This window comes from Pelodiscus sinensis, chromosome 3 (assembly GCF_052426305.1).
Source record: "Pelodiscus sinensis isolate ZL-2025 chromosome 3, ASM5242630v1, whole genome shotgun sequence".
Lineage (NCBI taxonomy): Eukaryota > Metazoa > Chordata > Testudines > Trionychidae > Pelodiscus > Pelodiscus sinensis.
The window spans coordinates 201,107,754-201,129,004 of NC_143054.1; the positions used below are offsets into that span (position 1 = coordinate 201,107,754).

The 21,251-nt window shown below is 45.8% G+C and overlaps 1 protein-coding gene across 1 annotated transcript in view; it reads left to right on the plus strand.

Annotated features, from left to right (window-relative positions):
• Nucleotides 1–21,020, plus strand: part of BUB1 (BUB1 mitotic checkpoint serine/threonine kinase) — a 57,753-nt gene extending 36,733 nt beyond the window's left edge. Inside the window, exons 17-25 of the mRNA XM_075925870.2 lie at nucleotides 6,976–7,063; nucleotides 10,337–10,575; nucleotides 11,077–11,217; nucleotides 14,538–14,653; nucleotides 18,504–18,665; nucleotides 18,884–19,041; nucleotides 19,130–19,307; nucleotides 19,796–19,902; nucleotides 20,696–21,020. Coding sequence (XP_075781985.2) covers nucleotides 6,976–7,063; nucleotides 10,337–10,575; nucleotides 11,077–11,217; nucleotides 14,538–14,653; nucleotides 18,504–18,665; nucleotides 18,884–19,041; nucleotides 19,130–19,307; nucleotides 19,796–19,902; nucleotides 20,696–20,891 — 1,385 coding nt within the window. The 3' untranslated portion in view covers nucleotides 20,892–21,020. The remainder of the gene's footprint in view (nucleotides 1–6,975; nucleotides 7,064–10,336; nucleotides 10,576–11,076; nucleotides 11,218–14,537; nucleotides 14,654–18,503; nucleotides 18,666–18,883; nucleotides 19,042–19,129; nucleotides 19,308–19,795; nucleotides 19,903–20,695) is intronic.
• Nucleotides 21,021–21,251: the final 231 nt, after the last annotated feature.

Consider the following 21,251-nt stretch of genomic DNA (forward strand, 5'->3'; position numbering starts at 1 on the left):
GGTATCTGAGCCTTTAGCTATCATCTTTGAAAAGTCATGGAAGTCAGGAGAGATTCCAGAAGGCTGGAAAAGGGCAAATCTAGGGCCCATCTATAAAAAGTAAAATAGGAGCAACCTAGGAAACTACAGACCAGTCGGTTTAACTTCTGTGCCAGGGAAGATAATGGAGCAGATAATTAAGGAATTCATCTGCAAACATCTGGAAGAAAATAAGGTGATAGATAACAGCCAGCATGGATTTGTAAAGAACAAATCATGTCAAACCAATCCGATAGCTTTCTTTAATAGGATAACAAGTCTTGTGGATAAGGGATAAGCGGTGGACTTGATATACCTAGTCTTTAGTAAGGCATTTGATACGGTCTCGCATGATCTTCTTATCAATAAACTAGTCAAATACAACTTAGATGGGGCTACTATAAGGTGGGTGCATAACTGTCTGGATCACCATTCTCAGAGAGTAATTGTTTAGTGGTTCACAGTCATGCTGGAAGGGCGTAACAAGTGGGATTCCACAGGGGTCTGTTTTGGGACCAGTTCTGTTCAATAACTTCATCAACAATTTAGATGATGGTATAGAGAGTACGCTTATTAAGCTTGCAGATGATACCAAGCTGGGAGGGATTGCAAGTGCTTTGGAGGATAGGGTCATAATTCAAAATGATCTAGTCTGGGGTAAATAGGAAGAAGTTTAATCAGGACAAATGCAAAGTACTCCACTTAGAAAGGAACAATCAGTTTCACACATAGGGTATGTCTAAACTACATCCCTCTGTCAAAAGAGGGATGTAAATTAGGCAAATGGAAAGTGCAAGTGAAGCAGGGATTTAAATATCCCATGTTTCATTTGCATAATTGCGTCACAGCGGTCTTTCGAAAAAGAGTATTTCGAAAATGAAACTGCAGTCTAGACACGGTTCTTTTGGGGAAAAAAACCCTTTTTTGAAAGATCCCGTACTTCTAAAAAAATGAGTATGGGATCTTTCGAAAAAGTTTTTTTTTTCCCGAAAGAACCGCATCTAGACTGCGGTTTCACTTTCAAAATACCCTTTTTCGAAAGACCGCTGTGACACAATTGTGCAAATGAAATGTGGGATATTTAAATCCCCGCTTCATTTGCACTTTTGATTTGCCTAATTTAAATCCCTCTTTCAGAGGAATGTAGTTTAGACATACCCATATAGAATGGGAAGTAAGTATCTAGGAAGGAGTACTGCAGCAAGGGATCTAGGGGTCAGAATGGACCACAAGCTAAATAGGAGTCAACAGTCTGATACTGCTGTGCAAAAAAAAAAAAAAAGCAGTTATGATTTTGGGGTGCATTAACAGGAGTGTTGTGAGCAAGACACGAGAAGTCATTCTTCCGCTCTACTCTGCACTGTTTAGGCCTCAATTGGAATATTGTGTCCAATTCTGGGCACCACATTTCAAGAAAGATTTGGAGAAGGTCCAGCGAAGAGCAACAAAAATAATTAAAGGTCTAGACACCATAATAGAGGCCCAACTTAAATGTATACTCCAAATTAAAAAACACAGTAAGAGAACTAAAAAAGTGCCACTGTGGCTTGGCTTAACCAGATAAAAGAAGCAGTGACAGACACAAAGATATCTTTTATAAAATGGAAGTCAAATAGAAAGGACCATAAACAGTGTAAAAATATAATAAGAAAGCCAAAAAGGAGTTTGAAGAACAGCTAACCAAAAACTCAAAGGCTGTGTCTACACTGGGCCACTTATTCCAGAAAATCAACCGCTTTTCCGGAATAAGCTGCGAGCTGTCTACACTGGCCCTTGAATTTCCGGAAAAGCAACGATGCTCTACTGTACAAAATCAGCCGCTATTCCAGAAAAACTATTCTGCTCCTGCTCGGGCATAAGTCCTTATTCCAGAACACTGTTCCGGAAAAGGGCCAGTAAAGACAGCCCAGTAGTCTTTTCTGGAAAAAAGCCCCGATCGCGAAAATGGCTTTTCCGGAACAGTGTTCTGGAATAAGGACTTATGCCCGAGCAGGAGCAGAATAGTTTTTCTGGAATAGCGGCTGATTTTGTACAGGAAAAGCAGCCTGCCAATGTAGATGCTCCTTTTCCGGAAAAACTGAAAACGGAATAGTATTCCGTTTTAAGCATTTCCGGAAATTCCTGCCAGTGTAGACACAGCCAAAAAGTAACAGTAAAATGTTTTTTAAGTACATCAGAAGCAAGAAGCCAGCTAAACAACCTGTGGGGCCCTTGGACGATCAAGAAGCTAAAGGAGCACTCAAAGATGATAAGGTCATAGTGGAGAAGCTAAATGAATTATTTGTTTCAGTCTTTACAGCTGAACATATTGGGGAGATTCCTGAACCATTCCTTTTAGGTGACAAACCTGAGGAATTGTCCCAGATTGCAGTGTCATTAGAGGAAGTTTTGGAACAAATTGATAAACTTAACAGTAACAAGTCACCGGGACCAGATGGCATTCACCCAAGAGTTCTGAAAGAACTCAAATAGGAAATTGCAGAACTATTAACTAGTTTGTAACCTATTCTTTAAATTGGCTTCCATACCTAATGATTGAAAGATAGCTAATGTGATGCCAATATTTAAAAAGGGCTCTAGAGGTGATCCTGGCAATTACAGACCGGTAAGTCTAACATCAGTACAGGCAGTCAGATCCGCAGTTACGAACGGGGTTTTTCTCATCCCTGGTCTGCTGGGGGGATGGGAGCGGCGGGACGCCCAGATGCGTTGCGGTCCCGCCGCCCATGTCCTCTGGAGCAAGAAAAGCTGCTCCGCATCTCCCTGGTCTGCTGGGGGGGGGGGGGGAGCCCCCCAGCAGACCAGGGAGACGCAGAGCAAAGCCGTGGAGCATGCGGGCAGTGGGACAGCCCAGACGAGCCGCAGCTGTCCCGCTGCCGGCGTCCTCCGCAGCTTTGCTCCCCGTCTCCCTGGTCTGCTGGTCTCCAGCAGACCAGGGAGATACGGAGCAAAGCCGCGGAGGACCCGGGCGGCGGGACCGCGGTGCGTCTCGGTCCGCTGCCCGCGTCTCTCTGGTCTGCTGGGGAGGGGGGGGGGGGGCACAGCTAGTGCCCCCCCTCCCCCCCCCCCCCCCCCCCCCCGACCAGGCTTTTCTCCGGATGCCTGTGGTAGAGCAGCTGGGGCTCTGCCGGTTGGTCCCGTAGCGCTGCTCTGGGCGCTACTGGACCAACCTGGCAGCATCCCAGCTGCTCTGCCCCAGGTGTCCTGATTCAGCCACTGCTGGTCAGTTTCAGCAGCGGCTGAATCAGGATGCCTAGGGCAGAGCAGCTTGGGTGCTGCTGGGTTGGTCCAGTAGCGCCGAGGAGCAGTGCTACTGGAGCAACCCAGCAGCAACCCAGCTGCTCTGCCCCAGGTATCCCCAAGTCAGCCGCTGCTGAAACTGACCAGCGCTGACTACAGGAAGCCCGAGGCAGAGTTGCTCTGCCCCGGGCTTCCTGGAATCAGCCGCTGATCAGTTGCAGCAGCAGCTGACTTGGGGACGCCTGAGGTTCTTAAGTTGAATCTGTATGTAAGAACTGGCGTCCAGATTCAGCCTGTTGAAACTGATCAGCAGCTGATTCCAGGAAGCCTGGGGCAGAGCAACTCTGTCTCGGGCTTCCTGTAGTCAGCCGCTGGTCAGTTTCAGCAGCGGCTGAATCTGGATGCCAGTTCCGACTTACATACAGATTCAACTTAAGAACAAACCTACAGTCCCTATCTTGTACGTAACCCGGGGACTGCCTGTACTGGGCAAATTAGTTGAAACTATAGTAAAGAATAAAATTGTCAGACGTGGAAGAATATAATTTGTTGGGGGAAAGTCAACATGGTTTCTGTAAAGGAGAATCCTGCCTTACTAATCTGCTAGAGTTCTTTGAGGGTGTCATCAAACATGTGGACAAGAGGGATCTGGTGGATATAGTATACTTAGATTTCCAGAAAGCCTTTGACAAGATCCCTTGCCAACTGCTCTTAAGTAAATTAAGTTGTCATGGGATAAGAGGGAAGGTCCTTTCGTGGATTGATAACTGGTTAAAAGACAGGAAACAAAGGGTAGGAATAAATGGTAAGTTTTCCGAGTGGAGAGGGGTAACTAGTGGGGTCTTCCAAAGGTCTGTCCTAGGACCAATTCTATTCAACTTATTCATAAATGATCTGGAGAAAGAGGTAAACAATGAGGTGGCAAAATTTGCAGATGATACCAAACTGCTCAAGATAGTTAAGACCAAAGCAGACAGAAGAGCTTCAGAAAGATCTCACCAAACTAAGTGATTGGGCAACAAAATGGCAAATGAAATGTAATGTTGATAAATGTAAAGTAATGCACATTGGAAAAAATAATCCCAACTATACATACAATACGATGGTGGATAATTGAGCTACAACTACTCAAGAGAAAGATCTTGGAGTCATTGTGGATAGTTCTCTGAAAACATCCACTCAGTGTGCAGTGGCAGTCAAAAAAGCAAATAGAATGTTAGAAGTCATTAGCAAAGGGATAGAGAATAAGACAGAAAATATCTTCTTTGCCCTTAGCTCCTATGGGAGGATAGCCCACCAACAATTTCTTTCCAAGCCTCTCTGTCTTGTGCCACCTTTTCTAATTCTCTCCAGCTTTTGCCCATTTACCTCACATTCACATCCAGGTCTTTGGCCTTCTTCTTCCCCCTGTAAAAATAAACATATGATATAAAAACATCAATAATTTCAACCAGAAAATATCTTATTGCCTCTATATAAAACCATGTTACGCCCACATCTTGAATACTCTGTACAGATGTGGTCGCCTCATCTCAAAAAATATATATTGGCATTGGAAAAGGTTCACAAAAGGGCAGCAAAAGTGATTAGGGGTTTGGAACGGGTCCCATATGAAGAGAGATAAAAGACTGGGACTTTTCAGCTTAGAAAAGAGGAGACTAAGGGTGAGATAAGAAAGAAGTCTATAAAATCATGACTGGTTTGGAAAAAGTGAATAAGGGAAAGTTACTTATTTATTCCCATAATATAAAAACTAGGGGGGTCATGAAATGAAATGAATAGGCAGCAGGTTTAAAACAAACAAAAGGAAGTTTTTCTTCATTCAGCACACAGTCAACCTGTGGAACTCCTTGCCAGAGGATGTGAAGACTAGAACTTTAACAGGATTAAAAAAAGAGTGAGATAGATTAATGGAGGTTAGGTCCATCAATGGCTATTAGATGGGATGGGTAGGAATGGAGTCCCTAGCCTGTGTTTGTCTGGAGGTGGGTGACAGGGGAGGGATCACATGAGGATTCCCTGTTGTGATCCCTCCCTCTGGGGCATCTGGTATTGGCCATTGTCGGCAGACAGGATACTGGGCTAGATGGACTTTTGGTCTGACCCAATATGTCCATTCTTACGTTCTAGAGAACATGAGCTGTGAGGGAAGAGTGAAAGAATTGGGTTTGTTTAGTTTGGAAAGGAAAAGACCCAGAGGGGACATGATAGCAGCTTTCAAGTATCTAAAAGGGTGTTGCAAGGAGGAGGGAGAAAAATTGTTCTCCTTGGCCTCTGAGGACAGGACAAGAAACAATGGGCTTAAACTGCAGCAAGGGAGATTTAGGTTGGACACTAGGAAAAACTTCCTACCTGTCAGGGTGGTTAAACACTGGAATAAATTGCCCGGGGAGGTTGTGGATTCTCCATCACTGGAGATATTTAAGAGCAGGTTGGACAGGCACCTGTCAGGGAGGATCTAGATGGTGCTTGGTCCTGCCGTGAGGTTAGGGGACAGGACTGGATGACCTCTCGAGGTCCCTTCCAGTCTAATGTTCTATGATTCTATGATAAAGCTACCACAAATCACTTATTAAGAACTGCTCTTACCAGAGTGCTTATAGTACTGGCAACTGACTTTGAGTAGGAAGGCAGCGAGCTGAGCCTGTTGCCACTGATCGTATGCCTCTTTAACAACACACAGCTGCTAACTGTACACACAACTATACCAAAGGAAATACAAGCTGCTGTTGTTCTTTCCCCACATGTCTCTCCACTCTGTTCTGTTGTTATCTTTACATTGAAATTAAGGTTATTTGGGTTGAGAACTCTGTACAAACAATAAGTGAGAGCATGTCAGTAACTTCAAGGTAAAAATCTTAGCGCTTGTATTTACTAAAATCATTAGCAAGCCAATAAATTCGGAGTCACGTTTACATTTGAACAAAATACTTTTGGAAATGCAGCTAAGAATCCTGTTTCTACCCCCCACCTGCCTGTTCAGATGCTAACTTCCCTTCTTTGTTCCCTCAATATCTGCTTTTAGATGTGATTTGGGGGTCAACATACATGTAGAAAAGGTCTAAAAACACCTCCCGGAAGGATATTAACCTCAGTGTTGAGTGGTAGAAAACATTTGCAGTTAACTTTCTGGGCTAAATAATACAGAAGTGTTCCTCTCACTTTTTAATGTTGGGAATGAAGAAAATTATTAACTCCCCCTGTGCTTATACTTGTTATTGCAGGAGCAGAAGCAGAATACTGTTCAAAATGGGTTTTGTGCCTATCTGAAAAGCGTCCCTGATTCAGTGTGCAGTCTGCATTCTGAGCCTTGATGCTGTCCTCAGCAACATTTAAAATGACTTCTAGTGCATGTAGGCCTCAATCATCAATCCTGGAGAGCTAACGATAATTATGGAAATGGATGACTTGACTTTCAGAGGGGCTTTTTGCTCAGAACTCATTGAAGTCGAGGGGGAAAAAATGGATTGCGGTAATATATTCCAATACTTTGGCCCCAGAAGTTACTAAAATCTCCAGTGAATTTCTTGCTAACTAGTCTCGCAATCCATAGCAAGTGTTTGTGCTGAGTTGTACTGGATTTTATTGTAATTGCTTATAGTTCACAATCCATAGCAAGTGTTTGTGCTGAGTTGTACTGGATTTTATTGTAACTGCTTATAGTTCACAAACTGCACTTCAGCTGTGGGACTAATTTTGTTATGCACTTTTATTCAGAAAATGCAGTCCACGGCAGTGATGGTATGATGGTTCTAGATTCTTCTGAGGAGCAGTACATGCAGGCAGCCAAAACCAGGAAGCTAAGGTACAGTGTGACTCTTTCTGATGTTTGAGATTTCAAATGCCTATATGAAACTTCTTCAATTACAGCAGGTTTGGTACCTCTTAACTACTTAAAGGACACATGTTGTCTAACAAATGTCTTTTTTCTACATGCTCCAGAATCTATTTGGTTACTCAGATTGTCTCAAAATGTTGCTGTTCCTCATGAGCGGTCTGCGTAGGATTAGTTAAGCATAGGGCCTAAGAGATAGAGCTTCCCTAAAATCATGTTATCCAAATCCCGTGCTTACAATATTTCTTTTTGTGCACACCTGCTGTAGTCGGGTCAGAATTTATTGCTGTTGTGTCCGGAGAGGTCTCCGGCTCCATCGCCAATGATAGCCAGAAGGCTGCTTGCATGTGTGTTCACTAATGTGGACTGTGTTGATTTACACAATTAGTTTGCTACCGCAGACCCCGAGAGAGCCCCCAAAGACCACAAATCAGATAAGGATCAAGGGTTCCCGGCCAGATTTATTATTAAGCCAAGTGCAGTCACAGTTGTCAGTAGAGTCTACCGAATCACTACGCGCCCGTACTCATAACTATGGACTAAGTTCAACCAGTGGGGTACTCCCCCTGCAACCTGGCTGGACAAAGACTGTCCCCCCCAAGACACCATTTTATATATAGGTACAAACAAGTTACATCACTCCTGTTGCTTCCCCTTCCCCTCCCCTCTTGCTGCCTCTATCAGATAGAGGCAGCAAAGGGGGGCGAGACCAGGGGGTACTTCAAAGCGGCAGCACTGCACTGACTCTGTGCGGCGCTGCTGCTTTGAAATACCGTGTAGGCATTTCAAAAGGGCAGCACCGCACAGCTGATCCCGGGCTCCATGCGACGCTGCCCCTTTGAAACCGTTCCCAGTAGTTTCTAGATATTAGTTAGTAGTGTCCTGGATACACTAGTCTCTGTCCCATTGGTCATCCTGGTCTCAGGGCATTCAGCTGTAGGACCCATTCAGGGTACTGCTCCCGTTCTAGGTTCTGACACCGAGTGAGCGTTGCAAGGCATTGATCACTGCATTCGTGTCGCTAGTCCACCAGCCCATGCCGCTCTCCGAGGGCCCAAGGCAAGGACTCGCTCTGCTTGGACAGCTCCTTGCAGGCCCATCGCTCTCGCTGCCAGGCATTGGAAGCCAGCCCCAAACAGGGCTCCCTGCTGCTGGGACAAGCCCCAACACTGGTGTTGCTGCCCCTACCCATGATGCTGCAGCCTCTGGGGCATTGGTGGGTGCCCTGGTTTCCCTGGAACCCACAGGGGTTCACACAATCTTCTCAGACTGCCTGTTCAGTTTGGGGAGCTTCAGAAAGGCCATCCATCTCAGGGGCTTGTCTCCCCAAGCAGGTGCAAGTCCCTGAGAGAGAATCAGCCCCATCTCAAGGGGCTCCAGCGAGCCACCAGTCTGTGCCACAGAAGAAAAGGGCATAGCTCGCAGCACTGGCATCCTCCTTGGCCTCCTCTGGGGAGGACATTGTGAACCCCTCCCCCTGCCTGGCGTCAGGGGGGGATGTGGAGGTGCACCAGGAGCTCCTGAAAAGGGCCTCCTCTAGCATGGGGTTGCAGGCTGAGGAGCTCAAGGAACCAGCAGGTACACTGTGTAATGTGGTAAGCTCCACAGCACCTGCCATAGTGGTCCTGCCCGTACAGGAGCAAAATTGTTATGCTTATAAGAAGCACATGGAATCTTTTTTTAGGGGATAGGACAATATGCCATGATTATTGAGATACAACATAAAAAGCAACATGCGTGCATACACCCTAGTCCTGCCAACACAGTTCTAAGTGCCAGTATGTAGCTTGGACTAATCTACTGGCCACTTAGAGTGGGCTTGAGTGGAAGAGCCAGGGTCTGTCGTTCTTGGTCAGAGGCTTTGCAGGATGGAAACTGATGTTCCGTGGCAAGACATCCATCTTTTGCAGGCGCTCCTTCTCGTACAGGTCTCTGAGTTTTGTTGTATCATGTTGTAATCAGTTATTTGTAGCAAGTGGTTATTTCAAGATTGGTTTAATTGTCAGTCTGCATCAGCCTCTTGGTGACTCTGGGTGTTGTCACATTCTGGCTTTGGTTGGTTTTTATCGTTCCCTTTGGGGGTGCTTGCTTTAGCTTCAGGGTCATCAGTCTGCTCCTAAATAGTCATCAGGCACAATGGCCACATTTTGATAGTCCTTTGCCACCCCTGAGTTCTGTCTCCTTTTTCGGCCCTCTGGAGGCAGGGGTGGCCCTCAGGCCTATCTTTTCCTCACACAAACAAGAATGACAGTTTATTTTGTAGAGGCAACAGAACATTCTAAGACTAAAAGGTAATTATTACAAACCCCTCCACTATAAAAGACTAATTCAGATATTCTTAAATCTTACACTAAAAATAATCTTAATGGCAAAGGGCGACATTCTGATCTTGTTTGTCATGGAAGATGGCGTTTCTAGTGGCAGAGATGTGGGCAGGATGTATCTCTGAGATCAGGGCGCTGACTTCGGAGTCTCCTCTTCTGCAAGTAGAAGGTCCAACTGCAACCCCAGCTGACCTTCTTGCCAAAGACCATTTCCTCCTTCCTTATGAAGCAGGACACATTCCTCCCTGCGTTCTCTCCTAAGCCCCACGAGATGGCAGAAGAGAGGTGTCTACACACTTTGGACATCCGGAAGCCTTGGCTTTTTACCTGGAATGTACTAGAAGGACATGAGGCAGCACTAGGCAAAATTTCAGCTCTATATTAATGCCCTTTTGGGCATTTAATAATGGATTCCACACAACAGCAGTATCCCAAATAGCTATATGGGGAAGCTGTGGATGGTAGAGGAACATCTTCCATAAGCTCTTGCTTTTTTTTTTTTTTCCTCCTTCAGTATGACTGTGCTGTCCTTCACTGTCTGGGAGTTTGTCTGAGGGTGGCTTTGTCTGACCAAGTGATTCTCGTTTGTTTTAAATGGAAGTAGAGATTCTGGAACACAACTCTGTGGCTGCAGAATCAGAATACATGGGGGACCTGCAAGCGGTAAAAGTTCTCTTGAACTCTTGGCAGCCAAGTAGTTGTCTCAAGCCCTGAAGTGTCAGGATTTGTTCCACATAAAATGTTTCTGGCCCATACAAAATGCAGTGAGATTAAGTTAAATACATACAGGTACATGATATTGGGGCAAAAGAGTGCAAACAGGCTTATTGCTCAAAATGGCTTTATCTTTTGCGGCCATCAGGAAGGCCAGTTCATTATTGACAACTAACTTAATTTTTTGTGCGTGTTTAACATGCAGCCCAGTTTTGGAGCAGAGCCCAGAACAAGGAGAACTGCCAGGAAATGTTCCCTCTGCAGCTGCTTCTCTACTGTTAAACCAGCAACTAGCTACTCAGAAGGCTGTGTTGGAGACTTCGCAAGCAGTCAGGGAGTATTCAGAGGATGAAATGGTGCTAACTGCGTGTAGAGAGTCAGTCAGTGCTCCGCAGATTCTCCTGTGTGCAGAGAACAGGACTCACCCGAATGTTAAAGCTCAAGGTAGTAAGGGTCAACAGTACCATTCCTCTATTAAAGCTGTGATTTAAGTAGATGAATATACTTCGTGTTTCCTTCCAATGTTCAGAGGGTCTGAAGCAAGCAACGAGGTGACGTGTCTTGCAGTTTCTCTAAAGTGTTGCTCATGTGTAGTGATCCAACTGCATGGGAAGGGATTGGGCTGTATATTTCCTGCATCCTATGAGGTGCTGAGTGCCCTCAACTCCACTGAATTTATTGGGACCTGAGGATTTCCTTGCTCTTCTGGCAGATCAGGTCCAAAGGTTTGGCTTTATCAGTGTCTGTGTTTGCAAGTAACAACAGCCTTTATGTTCCTTTTTATTCAACTCTTTCACTCAACTAAGTCATCAAAGCCAAGACCTACATAAGGGCTCATGGTGGGATACTCTGTCATTCCTGCTTATTGCTAGATTGTAGACTTGTGTTCCTCTATTTACTCACATTTTACATACAGCCTACAAATTCTCTTTCCCTTCCATGAAGTCATTGTTGAAAACCCTTGGGACGAGGGCTTAATTCACAAACTTCTATCAAGGCTACCTAAACCACTGAGTACCTACTCCAATACTTTTGAATGGAAATCCAGTCTTCCTCCTATCAAACTGAAGACTGAACTTATACTGGGTAAGAATTGCCATTTCGACATATTGATTGCATTCTAAGAATTGCTTTTGATAAACAGGCCTGTTAAAATAATTTTAGATTTTTTTAATATATTTATTCAGAAAAACTTCCAAAACTGACTCCCAGATTGTTTAAAGAATTGAAGGTTCAACACTAGACCCATTTAAGAATTTCCATATTTGGATGTTATCTGCCTCTCTGAGAGGGAACCAGTAAAGTGCTTGGCATGGAATTCCAAGGCTTATATGAAACAATAGTCCTGTTTCAACCTAGTTGCTGTTTTCTAGTAATTGCAGCATGACTTAAATGTTACTGTTCCCACTGATGGGATTTACATTCCATTCTGACTGCTCACCTGCATCTGTAGGCAAGCAGCAGACACTACCAGATTGGTCAGCATAATATACCCACTCTCCATACCCGCTTATCATTACTTTGAGGTCTGATGTGGAACTGTCAGATGGTGCTGTTACCATGGAAGCAGCGATAAACAATGACTCCAATACTTTACAATGACCACTTTAAAATGTGTGTACTTGTTTCTGTTAGTGTCATTCCTGTATTATTTCCAGGCTTAAAATTGGATTTCATTGTGCCTCCAAAGCATCAGAAAAATCTCAGTGGTAAAAACAAATCTGGTAATAAATGTGTACAGCAGGGGTCTCCAGCCTTTTTGAGCAAGAGATCACTTAAGTGCAGTCCAAGATCTACCTGAAACCCAAATACCCTGGCCCCGCCTCCTTTGTGCCTCTTTTCCGAGGCCACGACCCTGCTCACTCCATCCTCCCTTGCTTTCACCAGGCAGGGCCAGTGGGTTGGGGTGCAGTCTCTGGTCTTGGATTAAGGGATTTGGAGTGTGAGAGGGGCTCTGAGCTAAGTTTGGGGCAGGCAGTTAGGGTGCTGGAGGGGGTTCTAGGTGCAGGCTCTGGGAGGGTGTTTGGCTGCAGGGGTGCTCAGCACTAGGGCAGGGGTTTGGGGTGCAAGAGGGGGTTTGTGACTGGGGCAGGGTTTCAGGATGTGGGCTCCAGCTGGACACTGCTTATCTCAGGCTGCTCCTGGGTGGGGCTAAGTCAGGCTCACCCCTGCCCTGGCCCTGCACCACTCCCAAAAGCAGCCAGCAAACTCCCTCCATCCCAAGCCCTGTTGTTCCCTCTCTCTGCTCTGTGGACATCAATGCTCCTCTTCTCCCTCCCCTGCCCTGCACAGCAAGCAGGAGGCTTCCGGGAGGGAGGGGGGCACAGCTCCAAGGCAAAGGGCAGGAGATGTGGAGCAGTAGGGGGAAGGCGCAGCTGAAGTGCCTGCGCTTGATAACAGCCTCATGGCCAAACCAGTCAGGGTGACCTGTCAGAGACTCCAAGTTCTACAAGTAGATCCCGATCGACTTGTTGGTGACCACTGGTGTACAGGATCATTGAAATGTAATAACATTGGTGACATTTCTCGTCCATTTCATTACCTTGCTCATTGCTTTGATCTCTGTGGAGAATGTGTGGCTTACTACCGTGTTCATTGCCTTTGCACTTACACAGAGAAGATTGTTCTGACTACAGACGTAATTGATTGTGCAGTGACCCTTCTGGTACAGGAACAAATTAGGTTTTGTAGAAACTCCGAAGGCATTGGGCCTTGAAGAATACAGGAAGTAGTTTGTCATCTACACTTTTCCGTCCTTGTTGCAATAGTGATCCAATATCAGGTTTCACATGTGAAGACATCCACATCTTTATTTTTCAAGATGCTTTTTTGACATGCTCGTCAAAACGGCCTTTGCGTGGTGGAAATTTGGCCAGTGACTTGTCTTTGGTGATGGATTGATTGTGGTGCAAACAATTCAGGTCTCTGTGGGTCTCTTTTTCCTTCTCAGTCTGACCATACAGCACTGCTACCAGTGTTCCCTGTAAGCTGTGCAAATGTGTGGCTGCTCACAAGAGAGTCAGATGCCGCCCAGTTAGTTAATAAAGTGCCGACAGCTAGGTTTTGTTTCTACTGGTGGTGCACATTTGCACGTGCCTTGGTGCGCATAAAAATTGTTCTGCACATGGATTGAAAAAAATCCACACATGTATGGAATAGAGTAGAGGGAACATTGATTGCTACCAACTTCCTTGCTGCAGAAATTGCAGTTTGTCCATCACTCCCAATTTGCCAAGATCTCTGACGTAGTAAGCTCCCTTTGTTTTGACAGCATATTAAATATAGGTATTTTTCCCCTATACCCAACTAGGGATTACACAGTCATACCCTGTTCATGTGAGTACAGGAGGAATTGTGTTGCAGAAGTCATGAGGGATTACATCACAAATTGAATGTGTTGATATGAAACGATGCTTGTCCACTGGGCGGCTAATGGTGTGTGTTTTCAATCCATGTGTTCTTTATATGTTCTGGTTTTTGGAAAGTTATGAACAGTGAGGACCAGAATATCAGGCGACCTAATTATTATGGTGTCTTTGACATCAAGAGACCCCAAAGCCTTACTGAGGCACACAGTATGGAGAAGCACTCTTGTAGCTGTTTCCTCTCAAGTACTGTACTTCTTCGATGCCTGTTCTGGGGATGAAACAAAAGATAGGACTATATGCAGCACTTTAAAGACTAACGATGGTTTATTAGGTGATGAGCTTTCGTGGGCCAGACCCACTTCCTCGAATCAAATTGTGGAAGAAAATTGTCATGACCATATATACCAAAGGGATACAATAAAAAAAAGTGAACACACACAAAATTGAGAAATCAGAATTTAGAACAGAGGAAGGGTGAGGGCGGGAGGTTAGTGTCTATGAGATAATGATATTAGGGGTGATAATTGTGGAAACCTTACCCATTACAAAGATAGCGTCTTTGGCACAGTGACATTTCAATGTTTCTGGAACTGGAAAAAATGAGACTTGTTTAGGATACAATTGTTTCAGCTTGCTTACAGCCCCCTTTGATAGCTCCACATCATACCTCCTCTATACATACATAAAATAAGCTTGCAAATGATCTATGATGTGGGTGTGTTTGTATGTACTAAACTCCAAAGTTATGGCCCTTTCTGGAGACAATTGCCACATGCCTATTAGAAAGTATTGTTGTGATTTCAACAAGAGGGTTCCATGGAGTTTCTAAACTCATTGACCTGTTTGTGACACAGCATGAGGTGCACTGAGAAGGACAGTAAAGGTATTTGTAACACACCAAAGCACTAACTTACAATGCTTCTGTAATATGCTCGGCCAGTTCATTCTGTCCAGAGAGCTTTGCTGGAGAGGAAGCTTTGTAAATAACAGCACTGGTTAATCTATTGTATCTTTCAACTCCTTCCTAAACTGCCACAGGTCCTAAATCGTTCCATGTGGACTGTTTACTTGGAGAAGGGGCTTTTGCACATGTCTATCAGGCTTCTGTCCTGGACACACACAACCCTAAAAATAACCAGAAAGTAATATTAAAGGTAAGTGGCTTTGGTTGTGAATAGCTTGTCATATAACTTACAGGGGCTTCACTGAGGTTCCTTAGTAGTTCAACCAGTAGAAATCAGGTGAAAATGAAACCATTGTTCTATTCTTGGACCCCCTGTTTGGGACTCCCCTGGGCAGGGTATGACCAGGTACGCTTAGCAGCAATAGTGGCCTTTCACCAGCAGGAAGAAGTGTGTTCCATGAAGAGATTTCTCAAAGGCATAACCGCCCTTTTTCCCCAGCCTGACTTCCTACCCACAGTGGGATCTCAGCCTAGTGTGAGAAGAACTGGCTAGACTGCCATTTGAACCCATGGCCACTTGTTCTTGAGCTCGCCTTTCCGTGAAGACAGTGTTCCAGATCACCATCACCTCAGGGCAGTCAGTGTGGAGAGCAGCTCTGACAGCACGTCTCCCTGCATAGCATTCTTGCCTGGCAAAGTCACGCTTGGACCAGCGTACTCACCCTCCACCCTTTCATCCCAGACCCACCAGGATAATGGGGGAGCCATCCTCCATACGCTTGATCTAAGGCAGGGGCGGGCAATCATTTTTGACAGGGGGGCCACTCCAAGAATTTGGTAAGTGGTAAAGGGCCACGCTCTGCCATAGTATTAATGGAGGAGGTGCAGGGTCTAACGTGGAGGTTGGGTGAAGGAGGGGGTTGTGACCTGGAGTGGGGGACTGAGGTGCAGGAAGGGGTGCAAGATCTGGGAGGAGGCATGGGTGTAGGAGAAGATTCTGACCTGGAGGAGGGATTTAGGAGTCTCTGGGAGGGGCTTGTGACCTGGGGCAGGGGTGCAGGAGGGAGAGCAGGGATTTGGCTTGTGTCCTAAGGAGGAGATTGGAGTGCAGAGGGTATGGTGCAGGAGTGGGAGTGCAAGGGGGTTGCGTTGTGACTGGGGCAGCGGTACAGGGTGGGCAGCAGAGGTTTGGGTGGAAAGAGGGAGTGGGATACCAGGTGCAGGCTCTGGCCGGGAAGTACGTAGTTTACTCAGCTCCCAACCAATAGCCCAGTGGGAGCCTCAGGCAGGCTCCTTGCCTGCTGGACCCTCACATGCCGCTCAGAGCATTTGGCTGCGGAGGCCACATGCTCTGTGTGCAGTGCACCCCGGGGAGAGGGGTTCCTATGCTGCCCAGCCAAGTGGCTCCCATTGGCTGATTTCCCAGCAGTATGAGGTGTGCAGCAAGCCTGTAGCCAGCTGCTTTGAGCAGCATGAGAAGGCCATGGTGGTGAGCCAGATCCAGCCCATGGGACATATTTTGCCTGACCCTCACATAAGGAGACCGAGGCCTTCTACGTGCACAGCACAAGAGTTTGTAGAAAATGAGAGACTTTTCTCTATTGCAGATAGGTCTAAAGACAGCAATTTCAGCTCAAAGACTCTCCGAATAGGTCGCAAACTGTAGCACACTGGCCACATTCACAATTTGGTACCTTCATCAACAATCTGCACACTGCATGGTCGATTTCCATTCCATCGCCTTTTTCAAGGGTATCCCTATTGCTGAAATCTGCAGCGCAGGTCCCTTGGCGTCTTCACGCCCTTTTGCTGAACACTGTCATGCTGGAAGACTCTGCTGCAGATGCCAGATTTGGCACCGTGATTCTGTCGTCTGTAACAGAGTCCGAAGCCCCAGCCTTTGATGGGGACGTGCTGCTCAAGAATCACCTGTAATGGAGCACCATAGGGCTACTATTCAAAGAAATTAATGGTTCTTCAAGGGTTTGTTCACATCAGTTCTAACCAGGTGTGTGCACACGGTAACTAAGATTTTTCCAATAGCAGCATCCGTCAGGTCAGCCTTGGCGTCCCCGGAGTCACGCCTTCATGGCGCTGAATGTAGAACCATGCCAGCCTGCCAGCCCCTCAGCTCCTTCTTAGCATCTGTGACAGCAGCTGGAACTTCTTGCTCTCACTCCAGCAAGCACCATTAGCAGTGTCCCGCTGTACTTTGTATGTAAGTAATTGTTAGTAAGTTTAGGTAGTGTCCTTAAGTCTTAGTTAGGGTTACCACCTTCATACTTTCCCCTCCCCATCACTGGGCCATGCCTCGGTCCCAAGGGTTCAAAGCTTGCCCAGACTGCGGTAAGCTTGTGCCAAAAAGGGACCTTCCCATTGCTTGTCTAAAATGCCTTGGAGAGAGTCATCAAAGGATGTGTGCCACATCTACAAAAGCTTTCCACCATGGACATTCAGGATTGTGAGCCAAGGCCTAGGATCCTGCTCACGGAGACAGCCCTACACCTTCAATCCAACCCAGAATCCGCCGATCCAACGCACAGCCCCTACTTAGCGCAAAGCACGCCAGTGCCTGGGACGGAGCCAAGGCCTACTAGCAAAGACATAGTGCAAACAGAAGTTTGGCATGCGCTGATTCTCATCCCCAGTGCCCCAGAACAGGAAGTCAGGAGAGAGGGCAGTCTCCCACTCCCCAGCTTAGGGATGCAGTGGCAGGGAGGCCCCAGTTCCCCCATCCCGTCTCGGGTATAGTGGCTCCCAGGGGCTAGTTGACTTGTCCCGCAAGGGGTCTAGTAGAGTCCAGCCCGTTACTGCTTCCCAATTTGTCATGACAGGGATATTCAGCTTCTCTCCACCCCGGAGATTTTTGAGGCAGCACAGTACTTGATCCGCATAATGGCACTGCCTTCTCTGAGGAGAGACGTGCCTGTAGTGGCCAGGCCACCTGTTCCATCTCATGGCAGGCCTGTGATGATGTTGCACCATTCTCCATTGCTGGCGCGTTCCTCCCCGGCACTGGATGTTCATGTCAGCAAACCGCAACGGTCCCCGAAGCTTTGCTGCCCTTTGGCACTACCCAGCACTGCTCTTCCACAGTCTTCTGCGCTTGGAGACTTTGGAAAGCAACCTTTGTTCTTACAACTCCGAGAGGTCAATTAGCAGGAGCTCAAGATCGCATTGTCACCATCCTCGTGCAGGGCAGTGATCTCCTCCATGAAACCCCACCCAGTCAGCTTGTTGGACCCCATGGGCATATGATAAAGCTCAGGCCAGCCCAGGTCCTGGTTGGTATTGGTTGTGTCAATGCCAGACCATCTCATATTTACCACTTCTGCCACTAACTGCCTTGGCACCATCCATCCTGGCCCTGACTCCCATTGTAGGACAGCCTCAGTGACCTTCCGTATGGTCTCTTTGGCCTCTGCCATCCCCTCATTGGCTCCAGCAGAGCGGTATGCAGCCCTCGACTTGAGGGATGCATATTTTCATATCACGATCACTCAGCCCCACCGGAAGTACCTCAGGTTTGTGGTTAACAGTACCCACTACCGATTTACATCACTCCAGGAGGACACCACTACGGGAAAAATCTTCCAGCTACCATGCATGTGCGTGTGCAGTCGCCTGATTGAATGAATGAACAATACCTACGAAAGACAGCAGTTACAAGAAGGGAACTGTGTCTCCTATATGTGTCCCTTTGGCTTCACCACCACCCACCCTCCTCTCCTTTAGTTCAGAACTGTAGTAGAGAGGGGACTGAGGAGGGTTTGCCTGAGGCGCTGGTTAGCCTCATGGCAGAGCACGGGAGGGAAAGGTGGGGTAGCGCATGCCAAACAGATGCTGCTACCAGAGTTCTGCAGTCAGCAGCACAGGGATGCAGACACACCTATGGTTGAGCCTCCTCTCGAAGAACCACTGTTACTGAACAAGGTGAGTAACTCCTTTGAGTGGCTGTAGAACTTACGCTCTGGGTAAGGAGAAAAGTTCCCAAGCATTCGGGTCACTGTAATGACATGGTAAGATGTTTCCATCTTTTCAATCTACTAGAGAAACACATTGGGTCCTATTACCATTTAATATGAAGTGTCTGGTTACAGGTGCAGAAGCCTGCAAACCCTTGGGAGTTCTACATTGCATCTCAGCTGATGGAGAGGCTGAAGCAAAGTGTGCGGCATCTTTACATCCAGTTTTATTCTGCTCACTTCTTCCAAAACGGAAGCATATTAGTTGGTGAGCTGTACAGCTATGGAACTTTACTGGTAGGTGCTGAAGACTTGAAGTCTGAAGAGGTGTATTTGTAACCTGTTAGGAATATGTTGCAATGCATTCTTCTGCCCTTTACAGAAACGTTTGTTAGTTTATTTTCTAATGCTCTGTTTTGCGAATATGGAGCTATAATGAATGTTGTGTACAATTATCTTGTGGTGTAGTAAACATTCTCATTCTCTCTTCCTCTTCCCTGCCTCTTTCTTTGTAGAATACCATAAATATTTATAAAAAGCTTCCTGAAAAAGTGATGCCTCAAGCACTAGTAATCTATTTTGCTGTTAAAATTCTGCACATGGTGGAAGAGCTCCACAACTGTAGAATCATTCATGGTGACGTTAAACCTGATAACTTCATCCTTGGAGAACGGCAAGTATTTCTCCTTAGCACCAAAGCTGCTATCTTTTTGTACTGTGGTGTTAATAATTGTGTCAACAATTTACTCACTTGATTGTAGGCTTTTGGATAATGACACCTGTGACATAGACAGTCTGTCTCATGGCCTCACAGTTATTGACTTGGGTCAAAGTATAGACCTGAAACTCTTTCCTGAAGGAACTGCGTTTACAGGAAAGTGCGAGACGTCTGGATTTCAGTGTATCGAAATGCTGACGCAGAAACCATGGAACTACCAGGTATGAGATTTACATAGCTGTAGAAATCTGAGAATTTTGAGCCCCAGTCCAGAAAGGTACTTAGGCTACTAAATCCCAGGTTTAGGCTCACTGAAATCTGCAAAACCCCTGCAGGCAACTAAACTCACTCAGTTCTAAGTTTCTGCCTCTGAAACTTCTACCCCATTATAGGTGTCAGGATGCCTGTCTCCTGCCTGTATCTGAGAGTGACCCACAAATGGGGGAAGACAGGCAGATGAATGTTTCTTGTGTGCTGGGCCCAACCCATTAAGCATGATTGGAGTCTGCCTTCCAGATCAGGACCCATTAAAATCTGGCCACTTTGATCAGTGGGTTGGGACACTCACCTGAGCTATGGAAGACCCAGGTTCAGTCCTCCTCCTGCAGGCTGAGACGGAAAAGGATTAGATCTGTGTCTCTCATATCCCAGTAATTGCGTTAAATCATTCATCTAGACTTGTTCACAATAGCTGCCTCTCTTTATTTAGACGGATTACTTTGGAATCGCTGGGACAGTGTACTGCATGCTCTTCGGCACCTACATGAGAGTAAAAAATGAAGGCGGGCTCTGGAAACCTGAGGGGGTCTTCAGAAGGTTGGTCTCACTGCACCTTTAAAGGGAACTCCCCAGCAGAACCTTTTTATAAAATCAGCAAGGAATCTGATGGCACTTTAAAGCCTAACAAATATATGGGGTGTTAGAACATGAGCTTTCATGAGCTGCACCTCACTTCTCGGGTGCTGAAGAGATAAGGGAAAGGAAAAGAAAAGGAAGATACAGAGCTGGGAGTGTGTGCATATGAAATCAGAATGGATGTGACTGACCTCCAACAGTGGGGAGAAGGTGAGAGTGCCTGAATGGGAAATTCACATAGTAATTACCATCTCACCACTATCGGATATTAGCTACAGCCAGTCTGTTTTATTAGAACTACTGTCACACTCCCAACTCTGGATCTTTATTCTTTTTCTTTCTGTCTTTTTTCTCTTCAGCATTTGAGGAAGTGAGTTGTAGCTCAGGAAAGCAAACTGTTTTTTCAGCAATGGACGTGCCAGATTCCAAGAAGTTAAGGAACCTTTACAACAAATAGATTTAGCTTGTTTGACTGTCTCCTTTGTAACATGTTGCTTAGTTAAATTGCATGATCTTGTCTGAGTAAGCTCTACAACTGCCCCAGGCTGGAAGTCCCTGGGGCAATGCAAATATTGGCCTGTATAAGAAATGGGTGAGAGAGAGCTAGAAGAAAATTCAACTATATAGTCAAATACCATAACAGTATTTGCTGTAACCGGAATAAGTTTGCTGTACATGTCAACTGAAACTAAACATAGCGAGAACTGACTTGATATGTCGGCTCTGTAATGAAGTGCTGTTTTTTCTCTTCTAGGATTCCAAATGCGGAATTGTGGAATGAGTTCTTCTGCAGCCTCCTGAATATACCAGACTGCCATCACCTTCCATCTTTGGAAGCTTTGCGCAAAAAGCTACGAGACTTGTTCCAAAAGTCATACGCTAAGGAAATAAAGTTCCTCTGCAACAGGCTTGTGATTTTGCTCATGGAAAACAAACGTTCACGAAAGTAACCCTTGAATTTAAAGACTTCTGTTTCTCTTAATATAGAAAGAAGCTTTGTACGTATACTTTTTAAATGTCATGTCTTGTCTATTCTTTGCTATTGATCTTTGAGTAAACTTTATCCTGGACGACTTGAATATTTGCCTCTGCTGTCATGGAAAAAACTAATTTACACAAGCAATATAACTTTGAAAATCTCACCTGAATGCTTAAAGTTACTTTTGGCAGATTTCAGTGTGGGAGCTGCAGGTTTCCTGCAACAGTAGTAAAACCTCCATTGCTTTCCAAAACAATTTTTTTTCCCTAATACGAGGTATTATCCATAATGGTTACATCGTGCTGGGTCTATGATGCATAAAGATGAACTG